This window comes from Mytilus galloprovincialis, chromosome 3 (assembly GCF_965363235.1).
Source record: "Mytilus galloprovincialis chromosome 3, xbMytGall1.hap1.1, whole genome shotgun sequence".
In the NCBI taxonomy this organism is placed as follows: domain Eukaryota; kingdom Metazoa; phylum Mollusca; class Bivalvia; order Mytilida; family Mytilidae; genus Mytilus; species Mytilus galloprovincialis.
Genome location: NC_134840.1, coordinates 58,568,405 through 58,593,942, shown reverse-complemented (window position 1 = coordinate 58,593,942; position 25,538 = coordinate 58,568,405). Strand labels below are relative to the sequence as shown.

At 30.2% G+C, this 25,538-nt stretch overlaps 1 protein-coding gene across 3 annotated transcripts in view; it reads left to right on the top strand.

Moving 5' to 3' along the window:
• LOC143068451 (ubiquitin carboxyl-terminal hydrolase 9X-like) overlaps positions 1-25,099 on the top strand; it is a 42,877-nt gene extending 17,778 nt beyond the window's left edge. For 2 of the 3 annotated variants that reach the window (XM_076242541.1, XM_076242542.1), the window contains exons 21-58: positions 91-328; positions 795-932; positions 1,466-1,586; positions 2,154-2,281; positions 2,501-2,563; positions 2,832-2,923; positions 3,201-3,438; positions 4,000-4,125; positions 4,339-4,499; positions 5,730-5,838; positions 6,150-6,205; positions 6,496-6,586; positions 7,004-7,150; positions 7,769-7,979; positions 8,218-8,336; positions 8,648-8,752; positions 9,189-9,367; positions 9,839-10,154; positions 10,990-11,075; positions 11,747-11,838; positions 12,066-12,183; positions 12,408-12,483; positions 12,778-12,842; positions 13,219-13,334; positions 13,713-13,882; positions 14,608-14,699; positions 14,949-15,090; positions 15,831-15,924; positions 16,432-16,586; positions 16,903-17,073; positions 17,410-17,601; positions 18,423-18,482; positions 18,921-19,029; positions 19,588-19,693; positions 20,070-20,163; positions 20,478-20,554; positions 21,004-21,073; positions 21,692-25,099. In XM_076242541.1, the coding sequence (XP_076098656.1) occupies positions 91-328; positions 795-932; positions 1,466-1,586; positions 2,154-2,281; positions 2,501-2,563; positions 2,832-2,923; positions 3,201-3,438; positions 4,000-4,125; positions 4,339-4,499; positions 5,730-5,838; positions 6,150-6,205; positions 6,496-6,586; positions 7,004-7,150; positions 7,769-7,979; positions 8,218-8,336; positions 8,648-8,752; positions 9,189-9,367; positions 9,839-10,154; positions 10,990-11,075; positions 11,747-11,838; positions 12,066-12,183; positions 12,408-12,483; positions 12,778-12,842; positions 13,219-13,334; positions 13,713-13,882; positions 14,608-14,699; positions 14,949-15,090; positions 15,831-15,924; positions 16,432-16,586; positions 16,903-17,073; positions 17,410-17,601; positions 18,423-18,482; positions 18,921-19,029; positions 19,588-19,693; positions 20,070-20,163; positions 20,478-20,554; positions 21,004-21,073; positions 21,692-22,057 (5,089 nt within the window). In that variant the 3' untranslated portion in view covers positions 22,058-25,099. The remainder of the gene's footprint in view (positions 1-90; positions 329-794; positions 933-1,465; positions 1,587-2,153; positions 2,282-2,500; positions 2,564-2,831; positions 2,924-3,200; positions 3,439-3,999; positions 4,126-4,338; positions 4,500-5,729; positions 5,839-6,149; positions 6,206-6,495; positions 6,587-7,003; positions 7,151-7,768; positions 7,980-8,217; positions 8,337-8,647; positions 8,753-9,188; positions 9,368-9,838; positions 10,155-10,989; positions 11,076-11,746; positions 11,839-12,065; positions 12,184-12,407; positions 12,484-12,777; positions 12,843-13,218; positions 13,335-13,712; positions 13,883-14,607; positions 14,700-14,948; positions 15,091-15,830; positions 15,925-16,431; positions 16,587-16,902; positions 17,074-17,409; positions 17,602-18,422; positions 18,483-18,920; positions 19,030-19,587; positions 19,694-20,069; positions 20,164-20,477; positions 20,555-21,003; positions 21,074-21,691) is intronic. The other variant, XM_076242543.1, reaches the window with a different exon arrangement.
• The last annotated feature ends 439 nt before the right edge of the window (positions 25,100-25,538 follow it).

The following is a 25,538-nucleotide window of genomic DNA, read 5'->3' as shown; positions in this document are numbered from 1 at the left end:
CCTGTATTTATTTTTGTGGATTAAAACATTTCGAATATAAAAAGTTGTCTTTGAATTTTATTCCTTTAAAAAAAATTATCTTTTTTTCAGGGCATGTAGAGGAAAATTAGTGACCCTAATTGTTCGATTTCCTAGTCAAGGTCGTCAGATGGAAGATATTGAAATTTGGTCGCATTCAAATGATACCATTGGACAAGTTAGAAGACAGATTTTATATAAACTTAAATTAAGCAGTAATATAAAAGTGGATTTATATGTGAATAATGAACTATTAGATCCAGCCGAGGATAAAAGATTAATTTTACAAGTGCCATTGAGAGAAAAAGCTGTAAGTCATAATAAAATAAAATAATTTGTTTATGCATATGTAAAAAATAATCTTTCTTTACTTCAAAAGTCTATTAGATCCATGCCAATATTGAAACTTTTATGAAGAATATTGGTATTTCTAACTAACTCGACTAAAAGCTATCTCAACAGAGCATTTATGTACAAAGGTTATTTATGAAGATGCCGAATTATGTCCTGTTGCAGTTTATTATGTACTCATCAGGTGAACAAGAAGAAGAGTAAGTGTTGAATATTATTAAAAAAAAAGGTATATAGTTCTTACTAGTCCTGAACGCTTTTACAGTAATTAATTTTGTGATATGACTTAATAGTTTACAAAAAAAGCCTGGACTTTATTACCAACTGACTTAAAAAGGAAGCTGACCACAGAATTTATGTTTTAGAAAGTATGACAGAACAACTGAAAGAATACTCGTGTAATTTGTATGTTATATTTGTTTTAGTTGATATCAGCAAAGTTAGTACAAGTAGGAAATAACATGCCATCTAGTCCAGATAGTAGTTCTGATAGCTCAGCTGGGTCACCTCATCATACCTTTGATGGTCCAAATATAGAGGCTGAAAACTGTTTACCTGGTGTGGTAAGTGTACTATAATTATACAGAGAAGGGAACATGTTTAATTGTAAAGCATCTCTCAAGTCCTAAATACATTCATGATGACAGCTCTATAATTACATTATAAGCAATATTCATACAGAGGATGTTTCGTTCATACTTGAAGCTTCCTTCAAAGAATAGTTATTTAGAATGTAAGTAGGGTTAATTTGTATTTGGAATGTAAGTAGGGTTAATTTGTAAAAGAATACCTAATGAGCTTTCCAGTACAATGTGATGAAAAAAAATGTAAAACTGAGACAATAAAAAAAAGTCACAACCACTGGGCTGCTTGGCAAATATCCTTGTTATGTGTGGAGTCACAAGTGCTTCAGAACATTTAGCAGCCATCTTTTTTTTTCATATTTGGTTAAAAGGTCAGGTTAATTATAAGAATTGAAATATTTGATTATGTTTTGTGTATACAGATTGGTCAAAGCAATATATGCATTGTATGTCTGCCTGAGAAAACAACTTGAGAGTGTTTTATAATAATCTTTGTATTTTATGCTTTGCAGATAATGGCAAATACAGCTAAGTATGCCAAGTTTATGTTCCAGTTATCAGATTTAGGTTGTTCACTTCAAGTTCCAAAACTTAGGGATACTGCCAGAACTCTTCTTAAACTAATGCCTGCAGGTAAGCCTAGTCATGTAACAGAACATTGCTGTAAAATAAGGTCTTTATATGACATACACACTAAGTAACCAGGATATGTAGATAAACATATGCTACCCTATGCAGTTTGAGAATTATTTCCAACTGGTTAAAACCATAACATATTAATTTTTCAGGTACGATGTATAACCACTGAATTCTTTTCATGTATTTCATAATATAATCAATCTGGAAAATGTCTACATTTTACAATGGAGAGATGATGATTAGGTGTATTGGACATTATTATTATGTTTACCAAGGACAAAAATCAGTCTGAACATAATCTAATTATTTTTTTCTTCTTCAAATTTAAGGAAAAGTTTGAAATGCTTTTGCATACCAGCTATAATAAAATTGAGAATGGAAATGGGGAATATACTTGATATTCTTATATGAAGGAAATTGGAAAGGATTTGACCTATGAAACTTTATGCAAAACAATAAACAAAATTTCTTCGTCAGAACGATTTTCATATAATTTATTACATGGGCTGAAATTATTACGTTGTATTAGACTTGTACATATTTTAACTTATATCTTTTCAGATTCTCATACTGTAGACAGATTGTGTAATATATGTAATGAGAATACTAGGTCAGACACAACTCTTTCTCAACAGTTAGAAATAATGTTCTTCAATTCATCACCTACGGAAGCTCTGTATAATATTGAGGTGAGACTTGATAACAACTATTTCATGACATAATGATCAGGATGTTAGAAATGTATATGTAGTATTTCTTCATTATTAGAAATAGGTTGTTATGATTTAAGTGTTTATTAAATGGTTTATTTCATTGAATGCTATTACCAACCAATATAATAAAAAAAAAATGTTGTGGGTAGATTTGTTAAAACTTTGAACATAATGCTTTTTGACTCTTTATTTTAGGTTGCTTACAGTCTGTTAATGCCTGCAAATGATCCCATGTCTGAAGATGCTTTCAAATTTCAGGTATGAATTTATAGTTTTATCAGTTTGTAACCAAGAAAAAAAAGTGAAAATCAACTAGTGATGAGATAATTTGGTATTTATTGTTCATAACAAAGCTAATGTAAATTCCAGCTCAAGGAACACAAGAATGGCCTAGGAAGCTGTCATAACAATCCATTAAAAGTAACAAGTCAATGATCATTGGCTTATTTAAGATAGCAACATTGTTTGGTACACTAAAGAATAGAACAAAACTGTTCTGTTAATATTCCGTATTGTTTTATTTCAGTATAATTATGTAAAGAGTGGAGGTGTACAGTTGGCACTTAACATGTTAACCAAGAATAATTTCTTACCTACTGCTGATCTGCCAACACGCAGGTATGTCAAAATCACCAATGTTTTAATTACACTTGTTCTTTGTTGAAACTAGCAACATTGCAATCTGAAAATGGTTTTCTTCAAATCCTTAATTTTACTGATGGAAAAAATCTTGAGAAAATATTCCTTGTAATAATGTGATCCTTAAAAAATGAAAGTAAGAGTCAAGGACAAGAAAATACAAAATTGAAACCATGGTCACAGGTTATGCATTTGAATTTGCAAGATTATATATAGCAAAAATAAACAATAAGATATTCTCTTTTCTCTGTTTCAGATCTGCTTATGTAACTGTGATGAAGATCTGTAAAATAATGTTAACTACCGTCCTAAATGCCAAGCTTCAAGTGGTGATAGATGCTTGTAATGCTGATCCTCAATCACCTAATGTTACTCAACAGGAACACAGTCATGCTGTATTAATACAACAGGCATTACAGTTTATACCTAACCAACAGTCAGAAATCATGACCAAGAATGTAGCCATGAGACTAGGTCAACATTTAACTGATCAGGTAAGAATGATTATAACAAGCCACACAGCAATAGAATGAGGGAAAAACTTGTTAAACATTTTGTTTCTATTATTACTAATGCTAAGAAACAGTTCAATGTTCACCTCACAAACAAGCAAACTTGACACAATCATGAAGTACAGACTCCATAAATCAGTTGTAACTAATATTGATAAAAGTTGTCAAATATATTCAGGTTGCTGCTGAAACAATTCAAAATGTGTTACCTGTTGTTCACACTTTTGATATGAGCGGTTGTTGCTCACTTAAAATTTCAACAGTCCAATAGCTTATGTATTTGTGGTAAATTGGACATGTCAGTTTGACATGGAACACCAGATTTTGGCCTTATTTACACATTTCAGTAACATTCCATTACAGATGCTGCTACTTTATAGTGCCACTGAAACTTTGATGTTCAAATACAACTATAAACTCACTTTAAAGTTACAATTGTTTCTAAATGCAACTGAAATTTGGCAGTTCATACATTCATTTTTTTGTACATTAACTTACTTTTTAAGCTAAATTTTCTTATTGTGCATACATTGTTTATTGCAGGCCTCTAAAGTAATTCCAGATTTGTCAGTTATAAAAGCAGTACAGAAAATAGCTTGGTCCTCGAGTAGTTGTTCATTACATTTGGTTCATGCCTCTAATGAGGATATTCACAAGGCTCATGAGAAGGTTAGTTATATTAAATTTTTGATATCAATCCAAAAATTAAAAAAGAAAGATTGCATTAAAACATTACTAGTGTACTTGATTTTTTGATTGTATGAAAGGTAGCTAAAATTGGAGGAAGAAAATAGAGAACAAAATTAAAAAAAAATAAAACAGTCTACCAAAAAAACAGACTGACTGAACTGAAATACTAATTTGAATGACTATTATTTTCAGCCAAAAGACCATTTAGAAGTAGAAGATTTAGTGGTTGCTAAGGAATCATTAGAAGTTCTGACAATCTGTCTCTGTCTATGTCCTCCTGCTCTAGAAGCTCTCAATAAAGACAAATCATGGCAGGTCTTCATCAAAGATTTGTTATTGATATGTAAACACAGGTATGGTCATTTATTAGAACTATAAGATAGTATGGAATAGGCCCAACAAATAAATGTTGTGTTTGATTATTGTATTATTTAGGGTTGTCTCCCTGTAAATCTATTTATTAATAAATGTTAGTGAAAACTGTTTGGAGAATTCAATGAAAACTTCACGCAAAATTTTTGTAGCATATAACAATTTACATGAAATAAAACAATTCTGGTCTGACATCCTGATTTCAAGTCAATCATATTAACCATGTAAACACATTTCCTGCTTAATTGGTGAAATGTACTTCAATGATAGAACTTAACACAGAGGTTTTGTACCATATGGAGATGTGCAGTAGCAAAATTTACTTAGCAAATATTTTGAGAGAAATAATTGAGCTTGATATCTTAGATTTTACTTCACAACTAAAAATTTATATTTTGCAGGAACACTATTAATTTTTTATGGCCCCTCAAACGAAGTTATCGGTGCTATATAGTTTTACCCTTGTCTGCAATTCCGAAATTCCGTAATTCTGTAATTCCGAAATTCCGTAATTCTGAAATTCTGTCATTCCGTCATTCTGCAACAAACCATTATATAGAGTTTTTTTCTATAAGCCTTCAAATATTGGGCTGATTTTTGGTATATGAGTTACAGATCAAGTTTAAGTTTCGTTCCGCTCAACTAATTTTTGCCGAAATTACGCGCTTTGGACTCTGAGAAATTGTTGAAAGTCACAGTTATACAGACTTTTTTTCTAAACATCTTCAGATATTGGGCTGATTTTTGTTATGTGAGTTAACCATGATGAGTTACAGGTCAAGTTTAAGTTTGGTTCTGCTCCGCTAATTTTTGCTGAAATTACGGGCTTTAGACTTTGATAAATTATTGAAAATCCCAGTTATATAGATTTTTTTTCTATACACCTCCAGATTTTGAGCTGATTTTTGATATGTGAGACTACCATCATGTTTGTGTCCACATGTGTTTATATTGAAATTGTAGATTTTTGTAGATTTTTCATTTTTTTGGGACAGGGCCATTCGTGTCGCTTTGACACATCTAGTTTTAGAATATCTTTATGGATAATTTTTCCTTTCATTTCATGAAAAAGCTATGAAATACACTTTTACTATTTGGAATAATGTTTGAAAGAGTTTTTTTCTAAATCGTTTTCTAATTATGCATCTTGTATATAATGTTACTAACACCATTTATGCATACCAGATATATATGAACTTTGTTTATTTCAGATCTGTAAGAATATCTGCCACTGATCAATTTTATCTAATGGCAACCAGATGTTGTGGTGGTCAGAGACCTGTTTTGTTTTTTATTACTTTGTTGTTTTGTGAGTTAAATGTGAGTACTATGGATCTTTGGTTTACTGTTTTGTGAATGTTTATTACCATGAGAAAAATTTTGCAGTTATGATACAATATTGCATTGTAAGTTGATTTTTTTTTTTAATATGTTTTTTGTTTGCCTTTACCAACAAAGTAAGGGGTAGTAGGTGTGTTTTTGTTCAGATATTTTTTATCTAGTCCTTTAATATTTGCATTATTCTCTAGTAATAATAGTTTTCACTTTTGAAAAAAAAATCCCAATTAGATTCCAATGTAAGCCAAATTATATGAATGTGTTTATTGACAATTCTGCTCAATTTTTTACAGGATTCTGTGAGAGAGTATGCTAAACAAGCAAATGAATATTTCAATTTGTTATGGAAGTAAGTCCTATGAACATCATAGTTTGGTTGCATATTTTGAATGTATATTTATTTTTGAAAAGGTGTTAAATCTTAGCAAAATGTCATACAGTTTCTGGTGAATGTAACACTTCTTATGTTGTGCCTTCAGACAAAATAACACCAATAAGTTCTTCATAAAAGATTTAAAATAAACCAATTTTAATGCATTATTCATTATGTAAGGACTATACATGTATCTCTTCAGAAAATTGTATTGTATTACTTTTTATTTACATTACAAAATTTAACATTTATTTTTATTTCTTTAGGTTGTTAAATTATGCATGTAGTACAGATATAAGATTACCCAATGCAGATAAACTGTTACATAATGAAATTTTGTGGTTGAAAAAATTGAGGGTAAGTCAAATTTAACCAAAGATGAATGAAAATTGTTGCATCATTATTTGGTGCCCAAAAATATAAATTGAAAGTATTCATGTGGAATAAAATTTTGAAAACATGAACAGTTAAACCAAAGAACCAACACTTGCACAGATCAGGAAAATTAGCATCAATTATTAGACTAAATTGTTTCAGCAATTTTACAAGAATATAACAAAAGTTTTTTTAATACTTTCATTATTGATAATATCCTTGAACTATCAAGAAGTAGATTTATATCATACGAAAATACTGTGTATTTACTAGAATGTTTCTGAAAAAGATATAAAGTAATAATTTTACTTATGATAATTAAAAATATCAGATTTTTTTTATTTTATTTTACTTAACAAAGATTTTAAAAGAAAATAAATTGAAAACTATTATTTTCAGGAACAAGTATTAAATACAGGAGAAGTTGAAGTAGAAGATGCTCTACTAGAGGGTCATCTTGGGATTACAAGAGAGCTGTTAGCATTCCAGACTCCAGAAAAGAGGTACCAAATTGGTTCTGAAAAAGGAGGATCAAATCTCATAAAGGTCAGTATTGTTACATTATATTTAGAAATAAGAAGATGTGGTATAGGTTAAGACATCTCTCCACCCTAGGCCATAAAAGATAACTATAGGCCGTCACACATTCATGACAAAAACACCTACCACATAGTAAGCTTTAAACAACACTAAAATGAAAATTTTAAAAACAATTCAAATGAGAAAACTTACACCCTCATTATTTACAAAACAATAATAACAAAAAAAAAATTATATACACTAACTAAAAATAAGGCATCTAACCCTCCCACGAACCTTTCATATTGTGTCTGTATGACATAAGAATAAACTGTATAAATCAATTGAAAATAGCTGAACTCGTCAGAATGAACCAAAGCACAAAAACTAAAACAAAAAGACACATTCTTGAGTACTCAAAGACTGAGAGATATTTTAAAGCCAATAACAACTAACATAAAATCATGTATCTAAGATTATGACACATGTAGTAAATGTTGTTTCATATGTACATTATGTGAAATTCCTTTGTAAAATATGTAATTTGCAATTTAATAAAAGTGGTAAATTTTAAAATACATTTTTTCTTTGATATTTAGTAGTTGTGTGTACAGTATAATACAGTTGTGTGTTTATCTTCTCTAGGAACTAATTGAAGACTTCCTGTTTCCTGCATCAAAGATAGTTCATCAAAGTAGAAAAGTAAATGGAGAGTTCCCCACAGAACAAGCTAACCCTGTGTGTACCACTCCACTTACAATTACAGCAGCATTTGACCTGTTGGTGGCTTTATGTACACAATGTGTTCCTAATCTTAAATGTGTAGCTCTTATGTTGATGGAGATGTTTTACAACAGTAAGTCCCTTGAATTTTCCAGTATTCATTAAAAAAATTCAGAACTTGCTTTCAGTGCAAAGAAAAAGTGAAAAAAATGAAAATAATCACCATTTGAATATGGAGGCCATTTTTCTGTATAAGAGTGTAAGGTGGAATTATTCATTTAAATGTGGTTGTTGAATGATGGATTATAAACAAATGAAGAGTTGAGAACTCCCAAACACAGTTTAACTTAAAGTTTATTTTATCTTTATAGATGATGCCTCATTAACAGAGTGGGAATACTTGCCACCAGTGGGGCCACGTCCTCACAAAGGATTTGTAGGTCTGAAGAATGCAGGGGCCACATGTTATATGAACTCTGTTATTCAGCAGGTTAGTAGATATATCTTATCTTGTTGAAGGAAATGTAAAAGAATTTTTTGTTAAATTATTTATAGCAAATAATCTTTACAGGGCTACTGCAAGATAGATGTGAATTTGTTAAAAAAAAATGTGAGAATATTAGTTAAACATACCTTATTCATTTCACAATTTTACTATTTGTGTGAAAATTAACAGTGTTTTGACAAGATAAAAATATTTACTTACTAAAAAAACTTTCTAAATTCTAAGCATACTTTTAGAACAGAAACTAAGAATGCATTTTTTGTAATCAAAACCTAATGTACCATTGTACTTTGTAGCTGTTTATGATAGACAACATCAGGTCAGATATCTTAGCTATTGATGGAGCTGCTGATGAGGCCTGTGTAGAGGAAGATTATGTGGATGAGAAAGTAGAGAGTGAAGTAAGTAAAAGATAGGCAGACAATTGTTGACATTTCCCAAATGAATGAAAGACTTTACACTAAAAATGATAATACAGAGTTTCTTCAACTGAACAGAAATATGATTGAAGCATAATCTCTGAGTTGAATAAATGATAAAATTGTTTAGAACTCTGTAGTTAATATAAAGTTCTTACATTTTTTTTCAATTCTGGTAAAAATACAGTTTGCTCAATGTATATTAGTTCTGACAGGTCAAACTTATTTAAAATCTCTGATAATTTAAGTTTATTTGAAAAGATAAAGACTGAATGTTGTATATAATAATTAAGGAGAAAGATGAGTGCATATGTCATCCATGAACTGTTTTGTTTCCCAAGTACTTCCATTATTTATATTAACTGTATTTGTAAACTTGTTTTAATGTATTCTTATAAAATGGTTGATTAATTTGCAGACTAATGTGGATATGGGTGATGAAGAAAGGAAAGATGAAGAAAAACCAGTGAGCAATAAGGATGATGAGAGAAAGGAATACAACATGGGTGTACTCAAACAAATACAGTTGATATTTGGTCATTTAGCTTGTAGCAAGCTGCAATTTTATGTCCCAAGGGGTTTCTGGAAACATTTCAAGTAAGTTGTATTCATGAATATTGTGTATTTAAAGTTGAAGATGTCTTTGTACTACTTATATATCCCAGGATTTTGAAAGCATATCATTATATTACTTATGCTATATGAAAGTTATTGAAAATACTTGTTTTTTGTATGAAAATTGTTACTATGGAAGCAACAATGGTTAGTATCCAATGATTACCTAGATCATAATGGTTTTATATGTATAGTTACAATATATATGCATTAGGTAATGAAGCTGAATCTAACTATTCAGCTTATATCAGTAGTATGAATTTGCATAATGAATGGATTTACACATAATTACACAAATATGAATGGATTTACACAAAATTACACAAAAATAAATGCTCGTCAATGTAATTGTCAGTTTCTTCCAATGTTATCATTGTAATATAATAAATACAATAGATATGTACAAACATACTCATTTTGTGGTCAAACCCTCAATAATATTTTGTTTTACAGGTTATCAGATGAACCAGTGAATTTGAGAGAACAACATGATGCCTTAGAGTTTTTTAATAGTTTAGTAGACAGTGCAGATGAGGCTTTAAAAGTGCTCAATCAACCACAAATTTTATCCAAGGTTTTAGGTGGGTCATTCGCTGACCAAAAAATATGCAAAGACTGTCCCCATCGTTACCAAAGAGAAGAGTCTTTCACGGCATTGAACATTGATATTCGAAATCATCATAATTTATTAGAATCTTTAGAACAATATGTTAAAGGAGATTTATTAGAAGGTGCTAACGCATATCGTTGTGAAAAGTGTGATAAAAAGGTGAGTAGATGTTTAATTCTTATTGATATTGATTTTGATTGATATAGTGAAAACAAATATATGTAAGAGGTAATACTGTTAAATTAAATTTTATGGATTTCTAATGTGCTGATAAGATTTTTGTCTCGCCTTGACGTAGTCAAAAATCGAGACATACATGTAGGTATGCTGCAGTATCCTTCAGTCACAGTCTAATGACTTTGAAACATCTTACTTTACACATATTAGTTTGTGATTAGATCAGTTTAAGATGAATTGCTAATGTTAAGTCAATGATATTTGGTATGCATATTTATTGGCATCGGCAAGTATCGTCTCCATGCAGATTATATAGCCCCACCCCCACTTCATGGTTCATTGACTGAAACTTTTTCATAGTTTACAAGTTAATGTTTGTATTTATGTTTGGGAACAACTTATTAAAAGTCAATGGTATTTGGTATGCATTTGTATTAGCATTGGCACATCTCATTTACATGGAGATTGTTGAGCCATGTAACTAAGTCATGGTTCATTGACTTTGAATATGTGCATAACTTGTGAAAGATGTTAAAGTATTGCTATTTTGATTTCAACATTTTCATAATCAAAATTACAAAAAGGCAAGACATATCTCAGTGATAACAGTTTATTTTTATATTTTCAGGATGCTAAGTATCATGTATTTGTCTTTCAATATAAAAAAAAAACTGAAACTGAAACAGATTTAAAGTTTATTTATTTACAGAATATTTTTCTTTATGATGTTAGACATGTGACAAAATTATTGCTTGAAAATTTGACATTTTTCTGTTTTCAAGTTTTTTCACATTGTATGAACTTTTTTCTTTGTTAGGTTGATACTGTGAAAAGACTGTTAATAAAGAAATTACCACAAGTGTTGGCAATACAGCTGAAGCGGTTTGATTATGACTGGGAAAGGTAGGCATATGTATTATTAAGGCAACAAATGTTGTACACATCCATTTTCAAGTAATTAAACAAGTAGTTTCACATCAGGCCAAAAAAAAATATATGTCTGTTTCCTGTTTCCCGACCGACCCTGACTCAAACCCCCCGACCCTAGATCTTTTTATTCAAATCCGGAAAAAAATCGTTTCCGGTCCGATCCAGATCCGTATTTTACTATGCCCAAACAATCAAAATGGCTGCTCCCAGCCCAAATGTGCTACAATTAAGGTTTAAAAAATGTCAGCACTGGGAGGATTATTCAATTAAAGCTTCTTTAAAGGGATTAAATCATTTTGGGGTACAGGACCCTAACCAAACATGACATTTAACCGACTGCAAATCTGACAGGGAGTGCAAAAATTAAAAAAAAAAAATCCCGACCTACCGACCCTGATTTATTTGCCTTGGAAGCAGGAAACAGACATATATTTTTTTTTGGCCTCATGATTTTGTCAAAACATTGCATTGACTGTCTAATAACATTTTTGTGTTTAATGTGTGAAAGTTTGTTTCAAATTTTTTTTCTATGAAAGGCTAGATAATAAATGTATTAAAAGGCTAGTCTTGAATTTGAATGTTTTTAGACACAGCAGTAGAATTATATTAAAAGTATGTTAATGATCTTTATTTTGCTATTGCAGAGAATGTGCAATAAAGTTCAATGATTACTTTGAGTTTCCACGAGAGTTTGACATAGATCCTTATACTGTACAAGGAATGGCAAAAATTGAAGGTATATAGTTATATTCTACTTATTATGATACTTTGTATAACAATCTTTTTTTCTGTATTATAGCTGTATTTTCAACTGAAATTTGTACGATAGTAGTTTTCATTACTCTCTTGAATTCACATCTTTGAAAGATTTTATCCATGAGCAATTGTTTAATAGTATTAAAATAACCTAAAGAAGAAAAAAAAATAAAAGCATGTATTTATCAGTTGTGCGTTTGTTTGTAGGTGAAATAATTGATATAGATGAATCCAAGCCTCAGAGTACCAAATACAAGCTTATTGGAGTTGTTGTTCATAGTGGACAAGCCAGTGGTGGTCACTACTATTCATATATATTACATAGGTAAGGCGTTCAGTATAGTTTTCTAGGTTGTTCTTATTGTCACTATAATATATTTTACATATTAATAAAAATACATGTATGTTCTAAGGTTAAGATTAATTCCTAACGCCTCTGTTAATCTGTGTGTAGCTTTCTATTTCTCAATTTTATGTTAATCAGCAAGAATTCTATGATTTTTAAACTTTTATATAAAATTGTAACTAATAATATATATTCCATTGTAGAGGTGAAGATAATACTGCTAAATGGTACAAGTTTGATGATGGAGATGTGTCAGAATGTAAAATGGATGATGATGAGGTAAACTATTTAGATATGATGTATCAATATAGATCAAATACTACAATGTGCATGTTTATCTTATGGTCAATGTCACCAAATGATAGAAGTATGGAATGTATTAAATTTATTGTGCATAGAGGAAAATAATCTGGGTCTTACATGCTGAAAGGGGAGATAATCAAATTTATTTACTTCAAAATGCAATGTGTTATATGGTTATTGTATTGTGGGCCTGGGGGATATGTTAGTGAGTTCGCTCACAGTTCTAGTTCAATCAATTGTTTTTTTCTCATCACACATTCTGTTTTGCAGGAACTGAAAAATCAATGTTTTGGCGGGGAATATTTAGGAGAGGTGTTTGATCACATGCTGAAAAGGTGAGGTTATATGTCATTAGGTGAACTAGTCTTAGTATTGATTATTTTATCTCTCCATGTTATCAACCAACTAAATTTATTCATGACAAATTATTTTTACAAATTTTACTACACTTGTTTGTCAACTTGACACTAGTTAGCTATGCATCAATAGATATTATTCCAGAAATGAATAGGAAAAGGGAATCAATTCCAAGATTTACTAGAGTTAATTGGTGATCTATTTTTCAAATTTCCAAAATTGGATATTTTTCGTAGATTTCAAAATAGTCATGTCCCATCTCGTTATTAAGTTATATTGATGTTTTCATACATAAATGCTTGTTCCATACATAATTATGTATGGAGCATGTAATGGTATTACATGTATTATTAGAATGGCTTATAGAAAGCAGAAAAGATGGTGGAATGCCTACATCCTGTTTTATGAAAGAGTAGATGAAGTGGATAATGAGAAACACATCTACAAGACCCTCCAAGACTTAACTATTGGTTTGTGTACATTTCATTTACTTTTGAATATTAATTTGTGTACATTTAATTTAATTCTGAATATTTTACATTCAAGAAGAAAACAGATTTTAAAACAACTTTTTCTTCAACGAAAGTGAATACATTTATTGAATTCTTAATGGAATAATTGTTGTGGTCATCATTTATATATATGACAATATTTTGTTTTGTACTTTATGTTATAATTATGACCACTAAATTACGTTCAGTATTAAATTAAGCCATGGATTGAAAATTAACTAGTCTGTTATATTTCTGTTTAAACCAGTAATTGCATCAAAAGTTCCTCATTTGTCATTGTGTTTGTGAATTTGAAAGTTACAACATCTGGTGAAATATAATTGTGTGTTATTTCAGTAAATAAACCTTACCAAGTTACCATGCCAACTGTGATAGAGAAGTGTGTGAGGAAACGTAACATTATGTTTATGCATGAGAAGAGTCAGTTCTGTGTGGAATATTTCCATTTTATGAAGAAACTGCTTAACTGTAATCCCATCTATACTCATTGTCCACAAGATAAATTGGTAAGGTTTTAATGGAAATTAATGTTTCTGTTGTGTAGTGACAGGATCAAACAAGATGCTCTATCTAGTAGCACACAAGTCAACAACTCTTTTCATAAAAAATCTTACAATTAAAATTGATCGTAAGTTAACTGAAAAGTGAATGACTTGCGAGTATTTTTAAATTTTACTCATAAGTTTTTATGTAAAAAAGGGCTGCTAATGTTTTTATCATCCATATGTATGTTTGAGAAGGGGTGGCTAATTTAGACTTATAGTGGAAAATAAGGGTTATTCAATATTTCAATAGTGAAAATTAGTGTGATCAAAAGCTGGCAAACTTTCAACACACATTTCAGATTAAATGTTTGCATTTAGAGCATCTATGACAGCATATTTATACAGCCATAAACTAGTTAGTAAATTAAAGAACCTTTTTTGAAGATTATACTTTAACAGAAATAGTCCAAGTTCACTTTAGGTAGAACGATTTTATAATCACTTTCATTTAATATAAATCTGACCGTCTTGCTAGAAAATTTTAAGATCTTCAAATAATTTAGGATTAGTAAAATTGAAAATTGAATTGGAGAATGTGTCAAAGAGACGACCCCACCATAGAGCAGACAACAGCTAAAGGCCAACAATGGGTCTTCAATGTGTTTATTTGTAAATCAACAGAAGCACAAATATGTAAATACATTGATAATATGAATTTTGAGTATTTATTTTCCAATTTATTACAGTCCAATGATGCAGAAGTACTTGCCATGATTAGCACAGAGCTGGCCTCTAAGTTCTTGTTTAATGTAGGATTTAGAACAAAGAAGAATATTAGGTATATATTTTAATTGATTGTTTCAAAAAGTATGTATAAAAAAATGAATTATGGGAATAAAAATTTCATTTGGAAAAAAAATACAAAAAAGATAAGTCCTTGTTCTGTTGTTTATTTTTTAGTATAAAATAGAAGTTTATAAATTGACTTTTGGAAAAAGAATTTTGGTTTTTAATACATGTTTAAAGCTGTATACTATTTAATAATAATACAGGATGACTAACAAACATTGGAAACATTTTGTTTCAGGGGACCTGCAAGTGAATGGTATGAAACTCTAAGTAGCCATCTACGACCCAGTAAGAAAGTTCGCAGCTGGTTTGCAAATAATGTATTATTTGCCCATCCTAACAGATTTGCTGAGTATTTACTAGAGTGTCCTACCTCAGAGGTTAGTCCTATTTTGTTGGCAGTAAAATAGTAATTAAGTTAAACTATTCTGATGACTGAATCAAAATCAAGTCCTACTCATTCTAGTATACACCATATTAATAATGTTGAGATAAAGTTATAAAGATATTAATAAAAAAATGATTATCTTTTCGAACTATTTCCTTTAGTCATGTGCAAGCAAAAACCAAGCATTTGTTTATATTTTTCATGTTTGGGCCTTTTATAGCTGACTATACCTTATGGGTTTTACTCATTGTTGAAGGCCGTACGTTTGCCTTTAATTGCTTACCGTACATCATCTTTATTTGAACTTTGGTAAAGGGTTGCCTCATTGGCAATCATACCTCATCTTAGTTGTATATTGACTAAAAGCAGCATCAAGATTTAAAGTTTATAGATAAACAGATATTGAACTTATATACTTTGTACTATGTCACAACATTAAAAAAAGGTTTTTAAAGCTGAGTTTATGAATTCCATATCCGGTACAGCACCTTCTTACACTTTTTCATTTTAGACAGTTTATTTGGAATTCTGTGCAAGTCAAAAGTTTTTATAAAAGAAAGTACAATACCATTCAGTATTTGTTTTAGCCAACCAACATTAATACTTAACTGCTCTTCTTTAATATAAAAAAAAATAGGTCATAACCAACTGATATGTAGTATAAGTTTTTTCTTGGATCACAAGCTATGAATGAGATGATACTAACAAACAACTTGAATTTTATTATTTCAGGTCAGAAGTGCTTTCAGTAAAATAATTGTGAGCTTATCTCATTTCTCTGTCAGAGATGGCCCTAGTCCCCCACCCTTAGTTCATGGCTTAATTGGTAAGTTAGTATTTAAGAAGAGAAAGGATGGTTAAATGTACACAAAATGATCAAACTTTTAACTCTGGTAGTACATTAGTATAAAAACACATATTCTTGATATAACCGAAAGGTGATCAATAGATCAAGAGTCTCTAGCATGTATGTGGACAGAGTACTTTATAGCAACAAATGAACAACAGAAATGAAACAAGCCATCAGTAAACAAAATAAAAAACCCTCATACTAAAGGCTGTAAATGAGATGCACACAACAGCTTGTTAAATAATTGAACACTGAAGATAAATGATGTGGGTATTTTTACATGTACAAATTGAAAAATACAAATGAGTTAACATCTGCCACTGTAATATGATATTTTGACAGGAGCATAAACAGACTTAAAAGCTCTCAAAAGAATGAAAGAATTTTATTTTATAGTATTTGAATTTATTCCACATTTTATTTTCTTATTTTCGCTAGTTTATCTTATGTAGAAAAATGTTGATGTATTAATTTTCTTTGTAGCCCCAGGTCAGACTGCAGATCCCAACATGACGCTGAGTGACCATCTACTTCTAGCAGTACTTCAGCTGTTAAAGAAAGAAGTATCAGAGCATGGCAGACACTTACAACAGTATTTCCACTTGTTCCTAATGTATGCTAGTCTGGGACCGGATGAGGTATAAGTTCACTTTAACCTTTATTTTAGATACATATACTTTACTCAATCTTAAAACTACATTTTGCTAGTTATGAAATAGAATTAATTTATCCGTAAATGGAAAATTAACTCTTTAGACATTCAGAAATACTTTTCTCTTTATAAGTTTGTTTGTGTTTAATGTTGTTATTTTAAGAATTGTCAGTGGTTAAATTGTATAAAGGTCTGAAATCCAGGACCTAATAATGATGAAACAAATGTTTAAAAAGGTTTTGAATACAATAGGGAGGGCTTGAAAACCTTTTGCTGAACACTGTAATGTTTTATTTTTCCAGAAATTACAGCTGTTGAAGTTGAATGTTCCAGCAATGTTCATGTTAGTAGCCTTAGATGAGGGACCAGGTCCACCAATCAAATACCAGTATGCTGAACTCAACAAATTGTACTCAGTTGTATCAATACTGGTCAGATGCTGTGATGTATCTACCCGTTGTCTTTCTTATGCTGTAAGTTATCACTTGATATATTTCTCAGGTTTGATAACATTGATTTACATTTTTCTTCTATTTGTGTTTATTCTTATGATCATTTAAGTAGTACTGTAACTTTGAATTGAATTTAGTTTAGAAGGTCAGCATTGGAATGGAAAAATTTACCCTGATTTTATTAAATATTTTATTAAATATTATCAATGTATTTCAAGAAATGCTGTATAAAAAAATGTAAATATTATTAAACTAATGTCAGTTAGGGAAATCCCTTTTGAAATCACAGACATTCATGAGTGGACAGTTGAATTTTCAGCAGTATTTGGAAATTTTACAACAATTGTTTTCTTGTAGGAGTCACCATCTAAGATGAATCCATACAGTGATGGACCTCCCAAGCCCAACCCTTTTGGAGATCCTTCATTGCCAACTCCTTTGATGCCAATTCAGCAACAAGTTATAGAACCAATGTATGGTAGAACTAGTTACGTAAAGAAGTTAATAGAGGATTGTAATAGTTCTGATGATACTGCTAAGTTACTCAAGGTAGGTCAATAGATACCTGAAAATTAGTTTTAAAAGCAAATTTAGGGTTACAAGAGCGCAATTATTCGTAATGCATTTTCCATAGGGTACCACTGGTGTTCCATATTTTTTTCTCTCGAAGACTACAGAAACCAGGGAAAAACGGGTAGCAGTTCCTGTTACTAGAAATGCCAGTGTTGCATTACAACCAAAAAAATATATAGGGTCATGCGGCTCAAATTGACTTAAAATGCAGTTGAAAAAGATCGTCTATTTTTTTCGATAATGAAAAAAGGCATATCTTTAATGGCTCCGACATGCAGAAATGGAAGATATTTTCTATACTTCGTAAAATGTGAATATGATTTTCGGCAATTTTTAAACCTAATTGGATAAGCTTTCAATTAAATGTAATTCCTATCCTGTATCATCTAATCAGAAGCCGCATAGGATTCTATTCTGAGTACCATCTTGGGGTAAAAAAACTTGCCGGTAAAATGTAAACAAATAATTGCGTTCTTGTAACCTATAGGACCTCGGCAATTGTTGTTTTTGTTTAAATCATAGTGATTATGTCCTTCAAAGAATCTAGTGTTTGAAAGTCTTCATCTTTGGTAGTCTTTGTTAAAAAATTTATCAATTGTTAAGCTAAGGCAATTTATAGTGTTTATTGACTTGTCTGGATTTCATTAAATTGATGTCTCTTTTGCATCAAAAGCACTTGATTTAAAATTTCCAGCACAATTTATTAGAATTTAACAATTTTGTGGTGAACAGTTATGTTTAATGCATGATTTTATGATTAATTATCACAAAACTGAGTGAATGGTTTTATTTTGTAGTTCTGCAGCTGGGAGAATCCTCACTTCTCATCTACTGTTCTTGGAGAACTTTTGTGGCAGGTGAGTTTTATTTTTTTTCCTTTTAAACAATATAAAATTTCTTAATGCTCTTTATATTGCAAACCGCAGCAGAGAGGACATTAAGTGTTACCCTTGTCAGTCTGTACCTCTGTATGTCTTCTTACATGCTTGGCCATAAAAAAGAATAGGTTTGTTTGCCCAAACGCTACCTACCCAGAAAAAAGCTGCCTCCTCAAATTCTTGTATTGTCCTGATTTGAAGAAGTTTTTTTTTTAATCAGATAGGCATGAAGACTTATAAAAACCCGATACTTCAATTTCTCTTTTTGAAAAAAAAAAAAAGAAAATGCCTACCTACCTACCCACTGTCTCAACCTTTGGGTAGGGTTTGGGCAAACCAAAATATTTTTAATTGTGGCCCTTTTATTTTCAAATTTGTTGGAAGTTCAGATATGCAGTGATCTTTTTTGTTTTACAGGTTGCCTATTCCTACACCTATGAACTCAGACCTTACCTTGACCTGTTATTACAGATGTTATTATTGGAAGACACATGGCAGAATCATAGAATACATAATGCATTAAAAGGTTAGTATTCTAAATAATTTTGAAACAAATATTGGTTTAAGATGTGTTCTAACTTTAAAAATTATATTTGACTGCAGGTGAATTTTGTTGATAGAATTCTGTTTTACCACATATAGTTTAATTGCAATACTCATAGAAGAAGACCCTATATTGATACTGAACGAATAACCCTATATTAATACTGAACGAATAACAATGAGATAAAGAACAATGATCAAGAGTTGTTGACATATTTTCTAAACTAGGTTGAAGTCCTTTTTTAATCACAAAGTGATTAAAAATTTTAAATAATTTTAACTAATTTCTGAAGCACCTGCTTTATTGTCGACAGCAAATTAACAAGTGAGCGATATGGGAATTCCAAAATTCAAATTCCACCTGAGAGCGCCATCTATGGCCTTGCCAAAAATGGCAATGAGCTACAGGCTGCAACACCCACACACCCACACAAATATTTGATTGAATTAAACCAGATTATTGAAAATATAAAATTTTGATAATCTCTATTATATTAAATTATAGTTTATAAATTATTCATTTAATTTATGTTTTTTGAAGGTATTGATGAAAAGGATGGGTTATTTGATACAATACAGCGAGCCAAAAACCATTACCAGAAGAGGGCATACCAATGTATCAAAATGATGGTCTCGCTTTTCTCTGTGTAAGCATAGAAATATTCATATACTTGGTATATAAACCATCAACAAGATCGCATAATAATGATATACTAGTTTTTGCATGATTACTATTTCTGATGAAGCTATGGTATTATGCCATCATTATACTTTAAATTGCCTCTTAATAGTTACCCTAATTTCAAAGTGCCTTTACTGGGTACTATGTGTTTTAATGGAACATCCCTAAAGAGATTAACTAAAAATCAGGAGTAAAATAGTTTCTAAATAATTGTGTAAGTGGAGTATTTTACATGTTTTGTAATAAGGAATATGATTTTTGTGTTTTTATTAAAAGATATTTAAAATATTTATATTGTGAAAAGTAGAAAATATATTGACTAAGTTTAATTTTTATTACAGATGTCGTCCAGCTAAAGAAATGCTTCAAAGCAATGGTGATTTAAAAAGGAAATGGACATGGGCAGTTGAGTGGCTGAATGATGAATTAGAAAGGGTAAGAATAGAAAAGTCTGGCACTAATTGAAACATTTGCAAATTATTTAGTCTTCACCTTCTCTAATTTTATCAAAAAACGTGTGTAAAAATAAATCTAAAAACTCACTTTTTTCCATAGTTGACTTTTAATTGCAAACTCCCGCCTTTGAAAGTTTAATCAAACACTAATTTTTTAAACTTTACACTTTTAATCACATTTAGATTATTTTATGTATAAAAGTTAAACCTTATTGAGACAAGACAGTTGGAACCAAAAATTAAAAAATAAATAAACACTATTCCATAACAGGAAATAACATTTTATTTTTGCAGAGACCATATCCAGGCAATACTCAGTATACCTACAATAATTGGTCACCACCAGCTCAGTCCAATGAAACTTCTAATGGGTAAGTTAACCAAGGAAATGTGAATTACAACAAAAAATATCTGATTCAGCCTAGTCTTATAATTGATGAATGTTACTGGATCAACCTAAAATGGGGGAATCATTTAATGGTCTGACAGAAGAACAAGTCAAACATCATTGTATTCTTTACATAGTTCTAGTTCATCTTTTAGATAATTATGTACATAAATCTGTTATTTCTCATGCAGATATCCTTATCTTATTTGAAAATTTGAAACTGAACATGTAAAATACAAGTTTATTTACACCAACCCTGAGCAAAATATACAAATTTATTTCCTGCACAACATTACTGGATTTGTGTTAATTTTACATCTTATCTAATGAATTTTTAACATGATAAAATTTCTCAAAAGATCTGATGGTTAAGGTAGAACCAGTTTATAAACTTACAGATAATTACTTATTGATTTTATTTATTCTTTTCAGCTATTTCTTAGAAAGATCTAATAGTGCCAAGATAACTCTGAACAAAGCATATGATTTATTACCAGAAGAGGTTAGTAATTACTGGTAATATTCACATAATGTCTTCAGCAATACAACATTTATAATGTTTAAATGACAATAATTCAATTGTGATTTTTGACTAAAGAAGTATCTGTTTTTAACAGTCCTTTTGTAAACACATTTGCAGATTATATTTTTATACGACCACCAAAATGATTTTTTTGTTTATATAATACTTTATGTCGTTGTCTTCATCTGCCTTGGAAGACACATTTGGTTTCCAGACAATAACTTTAGTTTAAGTGTATGGATCTCTTTCAAATTTGAACATAAGGTTCAATACCACAATTGGAAAACTTGTTTTTTGGGGGGTGATGGTCCCAACTGTTGAGGAATTATGGGCCCAAAACAAGCATTTTTCTAAGTTTCAGGACAACAAATTGTGTATAAGTTTTTCGGTTGCTCTGAAATTGTACCACAAGATTCAATACCACAAGTAGAAGCTTTGGGGGTAATTGCTCAAATCATAAAAAAGGGGGGAAGGGGGTTGATAGGGTTAATTTACAGGAAAAAGTAAATACATAAGGTATTATATCAAGGATTATTTTTTTTTAATTCCCTCACATTTTCCTATCTTTTGTGAAATTAATGTTAATTGAAATTTCAGGAGCCAGAAGATTCTGAGCTAACAGATGAACATGAAAGTCCTCATCCTGAAGAGGGTGTAGGGACCTATCCTCCACGCCCTGCTGGAAGCTCCCCTCAGCCTTTAGAGAAGGAAAAGGGAAAGGAAAAGGAAAAGGAGGAGAAAGATACAGATAAGGAAAAGGAGAAACAAGAAAAGCCAGAAAATCAGGAGGTTCCTCCTAAACCTCATGTTCAGAACAATCAGGTCAATACCTCCCAGTCACAGCAACCAATTCCTCCTAGTAACCAAATAAACAACCAACTGAACAACCAGCAACCAGATACAGGGGAGGAGGAGGGTTCCAGTAACAGCAATAACAAAACTTCTCCTGCGCCTGCGGAATGATAGATGATTGAACAGTGTTATTTATTTTAGTGCTTTTGAGATATGTTATTTATTGTATAAATGTTATGTATTGCTATATATTGGGATATTTATGTCAGATTTTTTAAATTTTTTTATTATTATTTTTTTCTTCATTTTTTCCTCAAAAATTTGAAACATTAAACAATTGAATGGCAAGGTTATAATATTTTTTTCTTATCATATAACTTGAATGATGTCAATATCAAAGCCTAAGTAAGATATTAAATGCAGTTTTCATAAGCTTTTCTGGAAAATTAACAGCATCAAATAACTTTTATTACTCCAATAAAAGCTAAGGTGTTACATATGTATGCTTATCTGGCTGTAAAAACATAAAACTATTTGTTTAAAGCTTAATATAGATAAAAGATCGGGACAATATTCCTCTCTAAGTTAGTGAATTATTGTTTACAACCTGACCTTTAAGCATCGATAGACTTGTCTGTCTTACAGGGTCACTTGACAATGTCCTCATTTTCATGATTCATTGATTAACCAAAACAAATTTTGATTGGGTTAGTTTGTATGCTAAGTTGTAGATGAACTGAATAAAGTTTATAGATTTTTTTTTACAGAATGTACATATAAGTACATATTTATCTGACAGGATCATCTGAACTTGCCTCATTTTATTAGTGGTTCATTTGTCAACCTTGTAGATGATGTCATCAGTTACAAAATGTAAGTTTAATCTGTAGAATCAGTGGAAGGTATGAATCTGTCTGGCAGTAGAATGAGACCTTTACCTCCTTTTGATGGTTCATTGACTTGTGTTTAATCAGTTACTAAGTGTAAAAGGTGAATGTATTTTGTCTACAGTATCATTGTAAGGTGTACATGTCTGTATAATACCTGCCACTTGACCTTGATCTCAGTTTATTGAATCACATACAGTTTAAATATTAGACCAGTTACAATTGAGACCTACTGTTTGTAGTCGGCTATATATTTGTGAGATATTTCAGTGTTGCCACTCTTTCTACAATAAATATAGTTGGAAAATATAAATTCAGTTTTAAATAGTAGTTATCAAATTGATGGTTCTTTGCGTCGTCATAAGAATATATATCTTTCAACAAGTCTTTAGCAATTTATTTAACATTTGGTAGGATCTAGTGTGAAGACGATATCATTAGGCTTTAATTTTGATATGACAAACAAAGCACGAGACAGTGGCTATTGATGAGATGGGATATTTGTTTTTGTTGTCTTAGAGGAAAAAAGGTTTCAGCTAAATTAAAATGAATTTATACCTTTCAAGTCTTATTTGTATGATGAGTAAATGTAGTATCTGTCGTCTAGATATCTCAATTAAAATAAACTTTCCTCATGCAAAAATTTGATATACAATCTAATTTAATTTTAGAACAGAAATATTGAAGATATTTACCAAAATATATAATATACTTTTTAATAAAGTTTTTTCATAAGAATTTGTATTATAAATCTTTAATTTGAATTGTTACTAACAAATCACTTTACTATATGATATAGTGTTCAAACAATAAAGTTAAAAGCATAATTGCATACTAGGATTTTTAACATTATGTGAAAGTCTGAATTAACTTTTTCTTAAGATGGAGATGTAGTTATTTATATTTACTTCTTAGTAAACTATTGCATGCGTTTTTGATGTTTAAAGTGCTTTTCATTATGACATATATTATGTCATGTGATACTTGATTGGTTCTATGTAAATCATCAGAACTTTACTAGAAATAGGGGAGATAACTTAAGAAAACTGTGAGACAGTGTGTTCAAATGTCATTCTCTGAGAACTGTAAAGAAGTATACCTAGAACCAGTCTGACAGTGAATGTTAGTTTTGTGTATGATACACAGGAGTGTACATGTATAGTGTAGATACACAGGAGTGTACATGTATAGTGTAAAAAGATGTAAATAATCAAACACAAGTGTGATACATGTAAAGCTACGTTTGTAAACTTTGTAAATATATAAAGTAGATAATAGTGTTCTTTTATATTTTAAGTTCTTTTCTTTTTGTAAATATGCTTATTCCTGAGTTCATTTTTTGTCAGTATTTTAAACTGACTTTGTGATTATTTTAAATTATTTTCTATTATGTTGTGCAGTCTAAGAGTTTCTGCTATGTATTTTCTGTTCTTTCCTTCTGTGTCTTTATCTTCATTTCTTTGCTCTTTATGTTTATATTAAGTGCTAGTGAGAATTAAGGACCAAATATGCTTGTAATATGTATGAAGCTAAATTAATGTATGGATGTTCAAGTCATTGTGCTTGGACTATTGACAAGTTGGAAGGTTCATACTCAAGTCATTTACTATTGAACAAATTATTAGTCATCATCATTCAAGACAAATTTTCAATACAGGGTTGGTTTACTTATGGAATGAAGTCTTAAATTGAATTAACCTGAAAAAAATCATCTTATTCATTTCTAAGCAGAATAAAGTGTAATTGATTTGAAGATGTATATGAACATTTGTTAGAATATAAAAAGGAATTTTGAATTAACATAAAAAAATGCTGGATTGTATGTTTTAAAAAAAAGTTTATTTTTAAAAATTTGATTGATTAGATTGTGTTTTCATTCTGCTTGTTTTGTGAATGATATTTTACTGTTCTTTCCGTAGAAGAATCTTTTCATTATATTGTATACATACAAGCATTTCAAGATTTTATGCAAGTAGATTAATACTGTGACAAATATTAATGTATATCTGAAGAAGCCCATTAATTAAATACATAGTACAGTTATTAACACGATTAAATGTCTGAATAAAAAAAAACACTATTTGTTGGTCTCTCTTTTTTGTGATGATAGTTTTAGATGCTTGGATGTGTACAGTAAGAGAAAGTTTTAATCCTATATTTTGCTTTCTGTTTTAATATACAATGTGATATTTTATACCTGTCAGTTGTGGCACATTAATAAAATGTTGGTTCATTTGTTACATGATGTTAATGTATGGTGTGTTTTGGATGATTGAATGAAACACATCACTTTAAAAGCTTGTATTATTAAATTTTCAGAAAGTTATTTGTTTTTGACTTATATGAAAACCCAGGCTAAGTGAATGTTTGGGGCTTCACAGTCTGAATCAGTATATTTATATGATCTTATATCCTTCACAGAGTATTAAGATGATGGTATTCTTCAATGAAATCGTCTGTAATTTTTGTCATGTATTTGAAAGGTTGATGATATATTTCTTTGTCTGTAATTTTTGTCATATTTTATTGGCCTTGGATGATATTTACTTTGGAATTATTTTTTTGAGTTGTACGATGTTTGCAATTTTCATCTTTGGCAGTTTCTTTTAGTTTGACAATTCTATATAAAAGGTATGATTGGCAATGAGAAAACTACACACAGGAGACCATACATGGCAACAACTATTAGTAAGCGATACGTTGTATAATTATATAATTTCCAATATTCATTATATCCCCTAAGCTAGGACTGTTCATGTTCCTGC